Source organism: Bison bison, unplaced genomic scaffold, assembly GCF_000754665.1.
Source record: "Bison bison bison isolate TAMUID 2011002044 unplaced genomic scaffold, Bison_UMD1.0 scf7180017864180, whole genome shotgun sequence".
NCBI classification, from domain to species: domain Eukaryota; kingdom Metazoa; phylum Chordata; class Mammalia; order Artiodactyla; family Bovidae; genus Bison; species Bison bison.
The window spans coordinates 10,255,851-10,273,468 of NW_011494752.1; the positions used below are offsets into that span (position 1 = coordinate 10,255,851).

Genomic DNA, 17,618 nt, shown 5'->3' on the forward strand with positions numbered 1-17,618 from the left:
TTTCTTTGTTTCTTTTTTTAAAAATGTTTATTTATTTAGCTGCGTTGGACCTTTGTTGAAGCATGCCAGCTTAGTTGCATGTAGGATCTTGGTTCCTTGATCAGGGATCGAACCCTTGTCCCCTGTATTGAAAAGTAGATTCTTAACCACTGGACCACCACGGAAGTCCTGTGCCACATTTCTTGTGTTCAGATGCTGAGCAGCTCCCTTGTTGGCGCTTAGTACAGCGCCTTGGCCCAGGGCTCCGAGACAGCTGAGAAGGAGCTTCCTGGGAGGGGCAGGTTCCTAGCAGGGTCCCTCTTCGACGTCCTCCCTTAAGTGTGGATTTTATCTGGTGTTAGTAGGAATAGTTCTGGAAAGTTCTGTATCCCAGATGTCAGTGAGTCACCATTTCCAGCTCTAGAATCCACTTGTCGACTGTTCCCAGCATCTCTAGTGCCAGGAAACATCCGGTCAGGGGAGCTGGCCATTTCCACCCACTCTTCATGTTCATAGCCACAAGGAGGCTCTGAATCAACAGACAGCTCAGAGGACAGAGCTCCAGGTAATTGAGAAAACTGGTCTTGGAGCGTTGCCACGTGCAACATGCTTCCCTGGGATTTCCCCATTCGGTCCTGGGATAACTACGAGGCGGTGACTCTTCATTCCCACCACATTTGTCCAAGCTCATACAGGTGGCTAAGTCATGGAGTGAGGGATGGAAGCTTCTGGAAGGCCACCCACTGAAGGACACAAGGAAGAACTCCAAGGTCACAGTATTATAACCTTATTATTTTTTTTAAATGCACCAAAAACCTGCCATACATGTAGTAAAGAGTTGAAGGCAGAGTGCATTTCCCTTGTTCAGAATATCTGAATTCTGTCTTGTTTAGCTGGAAAAGGAATGCATGTACATACACACAGAGGAACAATCACCAAATACTGCAGTAGATTTTACCAGAAAAGGTCTCCCTCCTATCCTGGATCCACCCATCTCCTTCTTCAGAAGTATATATGCTCAGTCACTAAGTCGTGTCCGACTCTTTGCAACCCCATGGACTGTAGCCCTGCCAGGCTTCTCTGTCCATGGGATTTTTTCAGGCAAGAATACTGGAGTGGGTTGCCATTTCCTTCTCCAGGGAAGCTTCCCAACCCAGGGGAATAACTCTACATGGGAATAACATCGATCCCCAGGGATTGAACTTGCATCTTTTGCACTGCAGGCAAATTCTTTACCTTTGGGCCACTTGGAAAGCTCCTCTTCAGAGGTAAACACCATCATATACTCTTCCTTCTTGTTCCTTTCGTTAATTCTGTGCCTGTAGCAACATAGATACAATATGAATTTTAAATGTAGTGTAAGCTGGTATGTTACAGAGACATTGAGTAGTTGTCATTCTGAGCAAGGAGAGTTGTTTAGTGCAGGGATCCCCAACCTCCAGGATCTAACCTGACAATCTGAGGTGGAGCTGATGTAATAATAGAAATAAGTATTAGTCGCTCAGTTGTGTGCACTCTGTGACCCCATGGAATGTAGCCCTCCAGGCTCCTCTGTCCGTGGGATTCTCTAGGCAAGAATACTGCAGTAGGTGGCCATTCCCTTCTCCAGGGGATCTTCCCAACCCAGAGATTGGACCTGGGTCTCCCTCATTGCAGGCAGATTCTTTACCATTAATAGAAATAAAGTACACAATAAATAATAGAAATAAGTAATGTGCTTGAATCATCCAGAAAACCATCCCCCTATCCATGGAGGACTTTTCTTCCACGAAACCAGTTCCTGGTGCTAATAAATTTGGGGACTGCTTATATAGTACATATGCAGAACCCCAAATTCGGACATCCCAGGAGGGAGCTGTGTCAGGTAACTCAAAGACACCCAGGACAGTTTTTGGTGCTGAAAGCAGTGGCGGTTATAGGAGCAGTGCGGTAGCCCCGGGCCCCAGATCTAGGCTCTGGCCTGTTCACCGCCTCTGTTTGCAGGTCTGCTTGTCTGAGTTTTCTGCTTTTCTGCCCTGTGTCCTTGCTTTCAATTCAGAGTGAGCGTGCCCAATAAGTGCTCTCTCTCTCAGTGGTCCTCACTGCTCAGGAACCGAAAGATTTCTTGCCAGGAGACCGGCTCAGAAGACACAGTTCCTTGAGGATGCAACCTCCACCAGGATTATTTGGAAAGCCTTAACAGACCTAAGTAAGGCTCCAGAAGTTCCATCTTTCCTTCAGCCAGCCTGAACTTGCTGGAGCTGCTTGCTGAAGGTCACTTTGGATGGTGTTTAGAGCTGCTTGCTCAGGCAAGCCTATCATGCAGAGGAAACTGAGGGTCAGCCACAGGGACAAAGCGCAGCCAGGACCCTGGTCAGCTACAGGGTCTGCAGAGCAACTGGCTTCTCAGTTCTCCGACTGAGCCTCTTCTGTGGCTCCTATGCTCTCCAGCTATGCCTGTGGGCAAAAACTCTGAATTTGGGAATTCCAGGTGTTCTCTGACTATTTCTTCTGTGCTGCTGGGCTCCTAGGGCCCAGCCCTTTCCTGTGGGGACTCACCTCTTCCCCTTCCTGGGGCCAACTTCCCAGGGCCCCTTAACTTAAAATTTTTTTTTTTAATTGAAGTATAGCTGATTTACAATGCTGTGCCAATCTCCATTGTGCAGCAATGGAGTGACTCAGTTTTAACACATATATATTATTTTTAAAATATTCTTTTCCATTAGGGTTTGTCTCAGGATATTGAATATGGTTCCCTGTGCTATACAGTAGGATTTTGTTATTTATCCATCCTATATATAATTGACATAAATTCAAGCAAACCCCAGAAGATAGTGAGGGACAGGGAAGCCTGGCGAGCTGCAGTGCATGGGATGGCAAAGACTTGGACATGACTGAGTGACTGAGCTGAACTGAATCCCAAACTCCCAGTCTATCCCTCTCCCTAAGCTTTCAAGAGAAGCTGGTCTTAACTCCTCTTACCTTCTCAGAACTCAGGCTCACTGCCAGGAAGTGAGGTTGCATGCTTGCATGCCTGTGTGCGTGTGTGCATGTTGTGAAGTCTGTACCACTTCTGTGACTGCTTTTCTGTTCTATTCTGTTCCTCGCTGTGTTTATCAAACATTATCGAGAGCTTTTTGTGGGCTCAGTGTGCTGCACCCTCCCAGGGAGTGTGGGCTGTAATCAGGAAGCCAAGGCAGGCCCCTGGCTCCCCGGATGTCCAAGGGCTGGGACAGCACAAAAGCTCAGCCGTGTGTTCTGAGGAGGGAGCCCCTAGCAGGTGAGGGGTGGGGGTCTTGGGAGGGGGGAAGGCCTGGGCTGGACCCCATCTTAGATCTTTAGGTCCATTCATGGCTGCATCCAACCTCAGCACAGGTTCCAGAAAGCTAAGGACAGGGTAGGGATGTGGACACAGTCTCAAGGTGAAGCAAGAGCCAGGTTCTGAGAGCCACAAGTGTCCCCAGTTCTCAGGGGAGCAGTTAACCAGCATTGTTCATGGCCTTCTGCTGCCAGAAGGTGGATGGCTTGAGGCTGTTCAGAAGAATTTCTTCTAGAACTTCTGAAGAGTGTTGGACTCAGTATTATCTAATTTGTTTTTTCTTAAACATTCTACTGCCTTCGAGAGCAGGGAGGCTGCCTTATGTAACTGGACTGACATGTAGTGGGCTCCGACCAGCCTCCCGAGGAGTGAAGTCAGGGCCCAGGCGGGACTCTCGTGTTCCCAGGGGGACACACAGAGGGCCTGACACCATGTAGAACGTCTTTCTTTCTCTCTTCTCACTCCCTCTGCTGTTCCAGTTTGCATCTCTAACCTGATCCCGGCCACCCAGCCAGGTGCCACCTGTGCCCTGGAGGAAGAGGCAAGAAACAGTCTGTTAACATTTTCTTGAGGTGCCAGAGGAGATGCTAGAGGGTCTGACGAGGGCCTTGGAGCGTGCCAGTGGCAGGTGTTGGGTCACAGACACGGTGCCCTTTGCACAGCATCTGTCCTCTCCCTGCCAGGGCAGGCGGGGCTCTCTGTGCCCCTGGATGTGGGGCATTTACACTCACTGGCACCCCTGTTCTGCTTTGGTGCAGAGCCTGCCCTGGCCTGCGATGTGTGTGAGGCTGAAGTCTTGGGAAATCCTGGAGCCAGGGTCTGAGGCACCCCGTCATTTTCTAGGAACAGGAATAACTGGAGGTGCTGGTTGCCCGAGTGGTCCCGCCTGTCATGGGTAAGCGGGAATGCCCGCTGGTGGGGTGACTCAGAGGTCCCCATGAGGCACTTTGGAGTCCTTTTCTCCTTTAATGGCAGTCTGCAGACAGTGGGGAGAAACCCCTCCCTATATACTCTGGGGGTCTCCTGGGTCCCTGGGTCAGCTGGGGCTGACCCCTTTAACATGTTCTCGTGTCTGTGCTGTTGCTAGTGTGTGGTCTGTTGTGTCTCCCACCACCTTTTAAACAAGCATCTCATGTCCTTCCCCCCGCCCAGCCTGGAGCGGGTCACTGGGTAAGCCTTTCTGATAGACCAGGATTCTACAATCTCCCCCAAATAGGCCAGATCCCCTCCTTCTCCCCTGCTTCCCCCACTCCAGGACGTCAGGTCTCAGGTGTGGGAAGTCAGTGGACTCCCATCGGCTCTGAGTCACGACTCTGAAGCCTGATCAGAAGTTCCCGGTTTTTGGCAGAGTGAGGCGGGTCCCCTGCCCGCCTGGGCTTCTGTCCCTGGGGCCTGGGATTACCACAGGCTTTTGTGGGAGGAAGGGGAGATGCGTCAGGTGCTCCCCACCAGTCCGAGACCTGTTAGGGCAAGTGACTCAGAACTCAGTGCTGACACACGCGGCTGTGAAAGCAGCGAAAGCCGTCCTTTCTGTTGCCACTGTCTCACACCCTTGTGGAGGCAGAAAGTGACGGGGGCCTTTGAAGTTCACAAAGGCTCTGGTTTCCTGTCTTATCAGGTTCTGGGCAGAGAGTGCTTAGGGAGGTGGAGTGAGGCTGGGCGGGGGGTGGGGGTCAAAGCAGGCAAACCCAGAGTTCTCATGTGGGCACTCACCTCGGTTGGGAGGGGTTGCCCTGCCTGCGTCCGGGAGAGAAGATTCTGTGATGGAAAGCAGCCAAGGAGGCACCAGTAAAATGACCAAGTCAATGACGCCACTGCCACCGATGGAGCACCCGCAAGGTGCCAGCTGCTGTGCAGACTTCCCGCTGCCTCCTGTCCTCACAGGAACCCTGTGAATTGAACACTAGCTCTCCCCACCTCACAGTGAAGAAATGCAGTGTGGAAGCATTAAGTCAACTTTGTCCCAAAGTCTTGGCTGCTAAGTAGAAACCCTGGGGTCCCCTCCACCGCCAGCTCCAAGCCCCTGTGCTCCCTGTCAGCCTGTTCTAGGGCCAGATGGCCCTGTCAATTCCACTGACACCTGCGTGACCCTCGTGGCTCTGTTTTCTCTCCTGTGCTATGGAGACAGTGTGTTTACCTGCTGTGGGCATGGTCTCAATGACAGGAGGAGATTCAGCTGGTAATGCTGGCCCACAGTGGACCGTCTCTGCCTCCACGGAGGGCGCCCAGCCTGCTCCTGAGAGCGGCTTCCAAGGCAAACTTTCCTTTCTGTGGAAGAAGGGCAGGTGGCACCGTTGCTTCTGGGGACCTTCTGGGTGCCCTGGGCACCTTCCTCCCTAATGCTGCTGACCTTTCCTCTTCTTAGGCTGAGCTTCGGAGAACCCAGTTAGACCTGGAGCGGAAACTCAAGTTGAATGAAAATGCCATCTCCAGGCTCCAGGCAAACCATAAATCTGTCCTGGTAAGTCTGGCCAGGGTCACCTGCCGGGCTTTGACACACCTGGCTGGCTGCTGCTGCTGGTTCAGTCAGGCCCACCCGGAACTGTGGGACTCGGCTGGAGGCCTGGCCTCCACGTCCGCAGGCCCGGCCTCCATGTCTACAGGCCCCTTATATCTTATCATCTGATGGAAACTGTGGGTACAGATCAGGTTGGCTACACTGTAGGGTGGCATCACCTTGTTGCTGGGATTTGCCGTGAAATTAGTTCAAGTTTGAAAACTGGCATGTGATCCACTTTTAACAATAGAGAATAGAAGCAAACTAGTCCTGTGATATGTGTGCATGCTAAGTCGCTTCAGTTATGTCCGACTTTGCGACCCTATGAACTTTAGCCCACCAGGCTCCTCTGTCCATGGGATTCTCCAGGCAAGAATACGGGAGTGAGTTGCCATGCCCTCCTCCAGTCCTGTGATAGCTCTGGCTTATTTTTATATTTGCATATGCTTTTTTGACCAGGAGCAAATGGTATATGTGGGAATCGAGGAGGGTGGTTAGCTAGAGCTCCAGAAATTATGCATCATCTTGGCTTCTTCCACCATGAGAGGGTGTTCCGCATGCGATTCTCACCTGTTCTAAGTCCTGGCAGACAGAAAAGAGAGGTGAGAGCGGCTGGATTTGTGGATGGTACTTCGGGTTTGAATCCTCGGTCAGGAAGATCCCCTGGAGAAGGAAATGGCAACCCACTCCAGGATTCATGCCTGGGAAATTCCATGGACATAGGAGCCTGGCGTGCCACAGTCCATGGGGTTGCAAAGAGTCGGACATGACTTAGTGACTAAACAACAACAACAGCAACTTGATAAGGCCAATGGTGTGTGTGTGCTCAGTCTGACTCTTTGCGACCCTGTGGACTTAGCTCACCAGGTTCCTCTGTCCATGGCACTTCCCAGGCAAGAATCCTGGAGTGGCTCTCCATGCCCTCCTTCAGGGGATCTTCTGGACCCAGGGATTGTACTCAAGTCTCTTGCATCTCCTGCATTGGTAGGTGGGTTCTTTACCACTGGGCCATCTGGGAAGTACCATAATGGTATGCCAGGCTACTTAGTTTTGGTCTCTCTGGTTTCTGACCACTTTCCATAATAAACTCTAAGTGGACCCAAACAGTTTCACAAAAGCTTCTCGCTAGTGCCAAGCCAATAACCACAACTCAGAGAAGAATGCAAAACGTGAACACATTGGCAGTTAGGAGCAGCAGCATCTTTGCATATGAAGAATGATTCTACCTCTCCATCCATTCATCTACCCATCCATCCATCCCTCCCTCAACCATCCATCCATCCATCCACCCACTCACCTGTCAGCACCAGTACCTGAGAACTACTAAAGATAAGAGGAAACTGTTGAAAACAATGTGGATTGAAGTTGTAAATATGACCTTGACTAAGGCATTTACAAAAGATATGGAAGGACAGACTCCCACATACACAGGTGCCATCAGGCAAATCCCTACTGTCCATCACGTGGAGTTAGTTGTATATGTTTTTGGACGTGGCATTCCATTCTGCACAGGTAGGCTTGTCCTGCAATGCTCAGGTGCTGTGGCTGCCTTCACATGCCCTAAACGTTTTGTGCTCGGCTCAGACACCAGAGGATGTGCTTTCAGCTCCAGTGGATCCAGTGGGCAGTTTGTTGTTGTTCAGTCACTAAGTCGTGTTCGACTCTATGCAACCCACGGATTGCAGCACACCAGGCTTCCCTGTCCTTCACTATCTCCTGAAGTTTGCTCAAACTCATGTCCATTGAGTCGGTGATGCCATCCAACCATCTTACCCTTTGTCGTCCCCTTCTCCTCCTGCCCTCAATCTTTCCCAGCCTCAGGGTCTTTTCCAATGATTTGGCTCTTCACATCAGGTAGCCAAAGTATTGGAGTTTCAACTTCAATATCAGTCCTTACAATGAATATTCAGGGTTGATTTCCTTTAGGATTGACTGGTTTGATCTCCTTGCTGGACAGTTTAATTTCCTTGGTGGGTAGTTTAGCTGGACGTAATGGAGTGCTGAGAAAGCGAATTCATGCTACTGATTTGTACAAAGAAGCCAAATTATTAATTTACTGCAAGAAATATGACTATCAAGTACGCTGAGTAGGTCCATTGTCCAGGCAGGAAGACTGATGTCACAGACTTGAAGAGGAACCTGACTGTCAGAGCTGGGCTCAGCAGACAGTGCACAGTCTCGTCCAATGGATGAGAGACAAAGTTAATGAAGAGTAAATAAGAACTCAGCCCGGGGGGGTCCTTCTTGTTTCATGGAACCCAGGATTCAAATGAGAATAAAGACTTTCTTTTATAATAGGAAATTGTTCCCTAATTTGAGGGTTTCTTGGGTTTATATTGGGATTCTCAGGTGGTGCTAGTGGTTAAAAATTAACCTGCTAATGCGGGAGACTCAGAAGACGCAAGTTTGATCCCTGGGTGGGGAAGATCCCCTGGAGGAGGAAATGGCAACTCACTCCCGTATTCTTGCCTGGGAAACTCCATGGACAGAGGAGCCTGGCGGACTGCCGTCTGTGGGGTCACAGAGTCGAACATGACTGAGCACGCATGCATGGGTTGACGTTCCTGTGTGTTGAGCTGTGATAGACTGATGCTTCACTAATCACTAATGGGTTTTTCACTGATGCTCCCTCCCCGCTCTCGCCACTAGGTGTCAGTGTCGGAGGTGAAGGCCGGGGTGGAGGAGCAGTTCGGGGAGCTCCGTGCTGCCTTGACGAAGGCCCAGGCCGACGTGATGCTCTTCCTGGAGGAGAAGGAGCAAGCTGCCCTGGGCCAGGCCAATGGCATCAAGACCCACCTGGAGTACAGGAGTGCAGAGATGGAGAAGGCCAGGCAGGAGCTGGACAGGATCGCTGCCATTGGCAGTCCCGTGCTGTTCCTGGAGGTATGGGTCACTGCGACGCTGGAGCCAGAGAGACCCTCACTCTGCTAGGTCCACAGTGGCTGTGGCAGGGCAACCACCCTGTTGATAAATGAGGCAGAGAGCAGCAGAGAACAGGTGTAGGAGGGAGGGCTGCCCAGAGCGGGAGGCCAGACCAGGTCGTGGAAGATGCCTTCTATGTGGTCAGGCGCTGAGCTGGACCCATTACATTTTGTGAAGTACATGCCCCATCAGCCCGTGTCACAGATGCAGAAGGTGCTGTATTGAGTAGAAAGGAAGCACAGAAGCCAGGGCAAGTTCCGCTGTGTTTCTTTTCCTGCAGGAGTACTGCAAGTTCAAGAACACGGAGGACGGCGCCTTCCCCAGCGTCTACATAGGGCTCAAGGACAAGCTATCAGGCATCCACAAGGTCATCATGGACTCCACTGCCCTCCTGATCCAGCTGCTCCAGAGCTACAAAGAGAAGCTCCAGGAGTTCTCCAAGGACGGTGAGACGCCAGGGCTTGTGACATCTCTGGAGGGGTTGGCGGGGGAGTTGGGAGTCAGGAAGGGAGAACAGAACAGGGGCGGAGAGAATGTCCCATTTTCAGAGCCGTCCTCTGGTTGGACCGTGCGGCTGGTGGACACCTACCTTGATGATGTTAACTTACAATTGATTTCAGAAAACATAGTCTCGGTATGCACTTGGCCTGCATCTCCACTCAAGTGCAGACTAACTTCCGAGGTCACTGATGCCTATGCTTTCAAGTGAAACCCAGGTCAGGCTGGGATCTTTCCTCAGTGGATTTTACTTCGATGTGGTCCATTGAGCAGGATTCTCGGAAGCATGACTGGTGTCTAGTCCCTACTTTCCCCAGGAGGCCCAGGGAAGAGCAACAGAAGTGGGGGGTTCCTGTTCCTTAGATTCCCTTGCCCACCTGGACAGGTGAGCATTTACAACTCTTGATTTTCTAGAGGAGTACGACATCAGAACTCAGGTGTGTGCTGTCATTGAGCACAGACATCGGACCTCAGAACCCGAGCCCTGCAGCAGGCAGCAGCTCCTCCAGTGTAAGTCGTGAGCCGCCCTGCTTTCCCCGGGTGTGGATGTGCATGTGATGCTTCAGAAGCAAGGATACCATCTTTCAGCAGGTTTCAGGTTCTTGCAACTTCAGGTCTATCCCCAAATGGTACATTTAAATTTTAAATAAGTTGAATTTCAAAAAAAATTAGAACTTTTAATTTTGAAACCATTTCAGAGTTAAAAAAACATTGCACAAAAGAGGACCAAGAATTCTGATACACCTTTCACCTAGCTTTTCCAAATGTGAGCACTTTATATAACTATGGTCCATTGATCCAAATCAGGAAGTGAGTATTGCCGGCTGGAATCTATTCAGATTTCACCAGGGTTGCTCCCGGTGTCCTTTTTCTGGTTGGAAGTCCAGTCCAGAGTCACAAATGTTTTGTGGTCTCCTTAGCTTCCTTCAGTCTGTGTCCAGTCCTTTAGTCCTTCTGTGTCCTTCACAACCTTGGCCCCTTTGAAGATCCTGGCTGGTTTCCAGGTGGCTCCCTTTTAAGTCTGACTTGGCTGGAATTACCTAGCCCATTGTCCTGTCCTGACATGGAAGTGTCCTGGTCTGTCGGCATTTTTAGAAACACTTATTTCCAATCAATACTTGCTCATAGTTAACAAGACAGGGAGGTCTCATCTCCCAAGAGAGGAAGGACATGTCTGGGTAATCAAGGCTCATTTTTCTGACTTTAATCTCTTTGGAACTCACTGTTCAACCCCACTTCTGCTTGCTTTCTGGGGGTGAGCTCTGGCTAGCCAACTCCTGAACCCTGTTTGCTCTGGTCTTGATGTGGAGCCTCGAGTTTGATGACACTATTCTTACCACAGCTCCTCGTCTGCCCCAGGATCTCTTGGTTTCCAGTTTCCTTTATTTATCTTTCATGCTTCCTGACAGCAGCATATCTATGTTTTATAAACAGACAATACAGTTAATATAGGGGCTTCCCAGCTGGAGTGATGGAAAATAATCCTCCTGCCAATGCAGGAGACATAAGAGACGCAAATTTGATCCTTGGGTCAGGAAGATCCCCTGGAGAAGGGGATGGCAACCCACTCCAGTATTCTTGCCTGAAAAATGCCATGGACAGAGGAGTCTGGTGGGCTACAGTCCGTGGGGGTTGCAAAGAGTAGGACATGACTGAAGTGACTTAGCATAAGCACACGTAGTTGATACAAGAAGCCAACTGACGTGGAGCTGCTGCACGCATTGGGGGAGATTCAGGGGTGGCTTGGATGGGGGTGAACGGGGTCTCTAGGTGGGACTTGGGGCTTCCAGTGTGAGTTGAGGGGCAAAATGAGGGAGGATGGGGCCAAGAGAAATGTCAAAATAACCTGGAGTGTGACTTGAGCATTTGGATGTGTGGAGGTGTCCTCTGGGGCCAGGAAGAGAATATCTGTGTACATGTGGGGGGACTGCTTGAGACTTCCCTTGCTAAAAAGTGATCAAATATTTTAACAAATGAGTGAATCAGATGTGGGTGTATGACCCTTGCCAACGCTGCATAGAAAAGCACCTGAATTTCAGGACGTGTTTGTCAAATGAATGAAAACATGAGCCCATCAGTAAATTTTATTTCTTGATTCAGTTCAACAAATAATACAGTAAATGGCAAGCAGTTTGAGCTTCAATAAGGAAGGAAGGAAGTAGGGGTGACTTGTTAAAAGGTATCTGGGACCACTTAGCACGTGTATGGGAGTGAGGCCCCCTCCCCCCACCCCCACCTAGCAATTCCCCCAGACATGGCTGGGCATCCCAGGATTTAACTCTGTCCTGATGCTATCTGCCTGGAGATGGTGTCAGAGCCCACCAGACGGACCCCGCTTCAGATGCCAGTCACAATTATGGGGCCCCCAGAGGACCCACAACTTCTGTCCGACTTGGCTACAATCCGAGGCTCCTAGGACCCTCCTTGGATTTGAGCATTTGCTAGAACAGCTCACAGAATTCAGGGAGACACTTATGTTCTCCAGTTCATCAAAGGATGTGATGAAGGACACAGATGAGCAGCCAGAGGAAGGGAGAGATGCTCAGAGCGAGGGCTGGGAGGGTCCCCATGGAGGTGGGGTGAATTGCCTGGTATGGATGTTTGTCAGCCTAGAAGTGCTCAGAACCCCATACTACTGGGATTTTATGGGGGCTTTATCCCACAAGCGTGATGAACCACTTCCAGCCCATCTCTCTTCCCAAGAGAAGAGGAATTAGGGCTGCAAGATCCAAGCAGAAGTTGGTCATGACTTGGTCCATCTGGTGACCAGCCAGCTGCACGCCCCCATCTCCACACACAGAGTCACCTTGTTAGAACAAAAGACACTGGGACTTCCCTGATGATCCAGTGGCTAAGACTCTGAGCTCCAAGGCACTGGGCCCAGGTTTAATCCCTGGTCAGGGAACTAGATCCCACATGCCAAAACTGAGATCTGGTGTAGCCAAATAAATAAATAAACGCAAAACGAAACCCCCCAAACTCTACCTCTTAAGAAAAAAAAAGACATTTGTTTAACCCAGGAAATTACAAGGGTTTCAGGAGCTCTGTGTCAGGAACTGGTCTCAGCGTGGGATTTTCCAGGAAAGAATACTGAAGTGGGTTGCCATTTCCTCTTCCAAGGGGATCTTCCTGACCCAGAGATTGAACCTGTGTCTCCTGCATTGGAGGCAGATTCTTTCTAGGCAAGAATGCTGGAGTAGGTTGCCGTTTTCTGCTCCAGGGGATCTTCCTGACCCAGAGATCAAAACTTAGTCTCTTGAATCTCCTGCATTGGCAGGCAGGTTCTTTACCTCTGAACTGCCTGGGAAGCCAGTCAAAGACCAAACATTAGAACAAAAGATGGTGCTAGTGCTGTTACCACTCAGGAAATTACAGGGAACTCTGTGCTGGGAGCCAGAGGCAGAGAACAAGTCTACAATTACTGTAAGTCACAGAGTCCCGCTTGTATTCTGTTTCCTGGTTTTCACCCACCTCTTCTCTGGGAGGGAATGGAACTTGGGTAGAAAGGGAACAGAGGGATGGATGTCTTCTCATCCCTTGGAGGCTGGCTAGGTGTGAGTCAGCTGTCAGCCCCTGATCTTCTGTGTCCCCCTCCAGATGCCTGTGACATTGACTTCGACCCCGACACGGCACACAGGTACCTCCGGCTGCAGGACGACAACCGCAAGGTCACCAACACGGCGCCCTGGGAGCACCCATACCCCGACCTGCCCAGCAGGTTCTCACACTGGCGGCAGGTGCTGGCCCAGCAGAGCCTGTACCTGCACAGGTACTACTTCGAGGTGGAGCTCTCGGGAGCAGGCGTCTATGTGGGCCTGACGTGCCAGGGCATTGACCGCAAGGGTGAAGAGCGCAACAGCTGTATCTCTGGGAACGACTTCTCCTGGAGCCTCCACTGGGACGGGAAGGGGTTCAGGGCATGGCACAGCGATGCGGAGACCCTGCTCAGCGCCAACGCTTGCCGGAGGCTGGGGGTCTATGTGGACTTCCCCGGTGGGGGCCTCTCCTTCTACGGCGTCGAGCCTGAGACCCTGACACTGCTGCACAGGTTCCAGTGTAAGTTTTCGGAGCCCGTCTACCCAGCCTTCTGGCTTTCCAAGAAGGACAGTGCCATCCGGATTGCGGATCTGGGAGAGGAACCTGAGAAGCCAGGGCCGGCCCCAGTAGAGGCTGCTGCCTAGACACCAATTCAGGTCTCAGACCTGTGCTGACACACAGACAGGTGGAAGTTTTCATTGGAAGACTGACTGGGGGTCTGTGCCAGCGCGTGCTGGCTTTAGAAATCGTGTGAGGATGAGGCGAAGGGTCTCTGGTTGCCGCCCTGGGCTCCTCACTGTGCTACTCCCCTTGTTTGCAGTAATCCTCAAACCCTAGGTCCCCCTCACCATATTCTTATGATCCCGCCCTGTCTGCTTGGGTGGACCACATGCTGTGCCCAGAGGTGGTCACCAGGCAACCTCAGAGTGACCAGAAAGACTGCGGAGGAATCAGAACCAATCACTAACCTTGTCTTACTCCCGCATCCTCTGTCCTGAGCACCTCCTGAGCCTCAGCCCTCATGACCCTCTTGGCAGCCCCATGGGGAGGTGCTCAACCACCCCCACTTGGTGGGCGGGCAGGCTGCGGTCCAGGGGGTTAGTGAACTCACTCAGGGTCACTGTGGTCATGTGGCGAGTGAGTGGCCGAGCTGGGATTCAAACCTGACATTGAACTTCTAACCACTACCCAACACTGCCCTCCTCCTTAGATCACGTGTAAGGGAATAAACTACAAGCTGAACTGCATTTGTGAGCAGGGAGAGTCTGACAGCCTCAGTGGCTTTTCATGCCCACGTCTGATGGGCCTTGCAGCTGTGCTGTGACGGAGAGCTCACTACCTCACAGGCAGCTCTCCTGGCTTGGGCACAGCGAGAACTGCAGGACTGTCTTCGTAGGGTCCATGTCCTAGTCCCTATGACCTCGGCGGATGGCCCTAGCACCTCTCTTCTGGAGCCACCTGGACGGTGGGAACGTGTCTAATTCCTTATCCAAAGGGCAGTTGTCTATACACTTAGGAGTAGCTCTCACGGGTCCCCTGGGAATATGTGTGTTTTCACATCCTATTTCCCAGTTTCCTTGTGGTTTCCAGATCTTTTACCCCTCTGATCACTTTCTCTTCCTTTCAACAGATTGTTCCCTAAAATTAAAAGTGTCCTTAGTCCTTATTCTTGCTCAATCATGTCTGATTCTGTGACCCTATGGACTGTAGCCTGCCAGACTCTTCTGTCCATGGGATTTCCCAGGCAAGAATACCAGAGTGGGTTGCCATTTTCTTCTCCAGGGGATCTTCCCGACTTGGGGATCGAATCCGTGTCTCTTGTGTCTCCTGCATTGGCAGACAGTTCTTTACTAACATCAGACCTTTAGGCAAATGACAAACTGTATCTCAGTAGGTTTCTGAGGACATAACCTGAAATCCCTTCTGGGATTCACTGGAAATATAACTTCTGGGTCTTTTCCATGACCTGTGTCAAGGCAAGCCTCTTCCTCTTTGCCTTGTCTGGTGATCCTGTCTCAAGAGCACATTATTTCAGCATCACTTGACTTGTTTCTGGAGACCCTGTCAGACATTTGAATCATAGGATTTACACAGTGTAGGATTTTAATTTCCAAACTGAATTTTAAATTTTTGAATTTTATTGACTTTTAAAAAATCTGAATTGTAAAACTCATGACATCACTGCTGCTTGTGGAGATAGATTTGTTTCATGATCCTACTAGGTTATAACAGCTCTCCTTCCTATCCTGCAGAAATTGGTGACCTTTTCTTAGATCTTACTCTCACTGATACCTAAATTGGTTAGAGTCTTGCAGTCTTCAGTCAATACCTTTTGGTTTTAGTTATTCAATAAGTCATGCATCCGGGTGGGACTTAGGGCAGTCCAGTGGTTAAGACTTCGCCTTCTAATGCAGCAGGTGCGAGTTCAATCACTGGTTGGAGAGCTAAGATCCCACATGCCTCGTGGCCAAAAAACCAAGACATTAAACAGAAGCAATATTGTAACATTCAATAAAAACTTAAAAAGTAGTCCACGTCAAAAAAATTTTTTTTAAGTTATGCGTGAGTAGAACTCCGATAACGCGGTCCACCTCTGCACCTTTGTGGACTGGACACCATGAAGGACTTTTCAACGGCAAAGGTCAAGGTACACTATGTTTGCACTTCTAACAGTGCTCTGAAAGGAGGAAATGAGATCAGCTTAGCCACCGTGTTTTTTCTCAACCCCCGTAGGTTGTTGATGTTTCTTCTTTAAATGCTCACAAACTATTTGATAAAGCATCTTAGAATTCAGGTACAAATTCACATCTAGTCTGCTGTTTCCAGAATCTACCTTATTTTAATTTTAAAAAATCTAGACGATTTTATCTGTCTCTGTCCTCCAGCATTCTCCCTAGTTTCTCAAAATTTACTGCTTGGATTTCAGTCACATTGGTAAATTGTGTCAGTGTTGTGAGATGTCATTTGTTTAGGCCACACTCAGACTCATAAAAGGAACCCTCTGGGTGTCTCCTCACCTGTCTTCAACACTGGCTTCTCTTTTTGTTCACTTGTTAAGGGCTTCCCTGGTGGTTCAGGGGTGAAGAATCGGCCTGCAATGCAGGAGACACAGGAGACGTAGGTTCAATCCTGGGGTCCTGAAGATCCCCTGGAGGAGGAAATAACTCACTCCAGTATTCTTGCCTGGAAAATCTCATGGACAGAGAAGCCTGGTAGGCTATAGCCCATGGGGTTGCAAAGAGTCAGACACGACTGAGCAACTATCACTTTCTTTCTTTTGGCTTGAAGACCTTTTTTCTTGATGTAAAAAAGTAGAAGTTGCTCAGTTGTGTGCAATTCTTTGTGATCCCATGGACTGTACAATGGAATTCTCTAGGCCAGAATACTAGAGTAGGTAGCCTTTCCCTTCTTCAGGGGATCTTCCCAACCCAGGGATCAAACCCAGTTCTCCTACATTGCAGATGGATTCTTTACCAGCTGAGCCACAAGGGAATCCCAAGAATATTAGAGTGGGTAGCCTATCCCTTCTCCAGGGGATCTTCCTGACCCAGGAATCGAACCAGGGTCTGGTCTCCTGCATTGCAGGCAGATTCTTTACCAACTGAGCTATCAGGGAAGCCCCTTCTTAAATGTTAGTAACACTGAGTTTTGCTGTGATCAAAATTGATTGATCGTCACAGCAAAACTGGGTGTTAGGAACATTTAGTTTCTTTCTATTGTTGCCTAAAGTGACAGTCATATCTTCTTTTCCTTGGTCCAAAACTGAAAATTGCCTAAAACAAACAGATTAAAAAATAAAAAGATAACAAAGGCCAGTGATATGTTCTCTGTCATTTTCTCCAAGCTTTGTATATATATCTCCAAGCTGTATGTCATATAGGAGCCTCCACTCTCTCTGGCAGCTCCTTAAGCACAGACGGAATGTAGGCCTCACACTAGGACACCCCACCAGGCAGTGGTAAGCACGTGTCTTCTATGATGAGAACAGGGCCCAGAGGGGCTGTAGGGCTTGCCCAAGTCCACAGCTCCAGTAAGAAAACAGTGGGGGATTCCAGCCCATCTCTAACTCCCAAGGTTGGGCCCTCAAGCATGAAGTCAAGGCCGACTTGGATTGTAAAACTGCTTCTTTGGTGTATGTCAGCCCCACAGATTAAAACCCTAATTTATTTAGGCCTTTAGGAACAAGCTACTTCCAGTCTGTAGCATTTCTGGGGGTAACGTGCTCCCTATACAGGTGCTTTGGGCCTCTATGCTCTGTCTGGCCTTCCTGGTGGACCAGAAGCTAATCCACTCTTGCCTCTTCTCCAGGCTTGAGCTGTTAGCACTGATCTCCTGGGCATGATTCCTGTCTTCACCCTAACCTTTTATAAGACCAGTCTGGCCATGACTTCCACTGCCTTTCTCTGGCAGTAGCTGGTTTCCAAATGTGGGCGCTAGAAATGCTCATGCCATTGCCTGCCTTTTGATGGTGTTATAGTTGCTAAGTCATGTCTGACTCTTTGTGACCCCATGGACTGGAGCCCCCCAGGCTCCTCTGTCCATGGGATTCTCCAGGCAAGAATACTGGAGTGGGTTGCCATTCGTTTCTCCAGAGGATCTTCCTTCCTCTCCAGAGGATCATCCTTCCATCCAGTAAAGGATGAAGGGGGATCCTTTACTGTCTGAGCCAGTGGGGAAGCCCTGCTTTGCATGTAATACCTCATTTAATCCTCACACTGACAGTGAAATGACACAGACACAGAATGATCTCTGTTCGTTTCCAAGGCACACCATTCAATATCATGGTAATCCAAGTCAATGCCCCAACCAGTAACGCTGAAGAAGCTGAAGTTGAATGGGTCTATGAAGACCTACAAGACCTTCTAGAACTAACACCCCAAAAAGATG

At 49.8% G+C, this 17,618-nt stretch overlaps 1 protein-coding gene across 1 annotated transcript in view; it reads left to right on the forward strand.

The window, feature by feature from the left end:
- Positions 1–15,258, forward strand: part of TRIM16 (tripartite motif containing 16) — a 16,893-nt gene extending 1,635 nt beyond the window's left edge. Inside the window, exons 2-6 of the mRNA XM_010842978.1 lie at positions 5,643–5,738; positions 8,424–8,657; positions 8,977–9,142; positions 9,609–9,704; positions 12,792–15,258. Of these exons, the coding sequence (XP_010841280.1) occupies positions 5,643–5,738; positions 8,424–8,657; positions 8,977–9,142; positions 9,609–9,704; positions 12,792–13,375 (1,176 nt within the window). The 3' untranslated portion in view covers positions 13,376–15,258. The remainder of the gene's footprint in view (positions 1–5,642; positions 5,739–8,423; positions 8,658–8,976; positions 9,143–9,608; positions 9,705–12,791) is intronic.
- Positions 15,259–17,618: the final 2,360 nt, after the last annotated feature.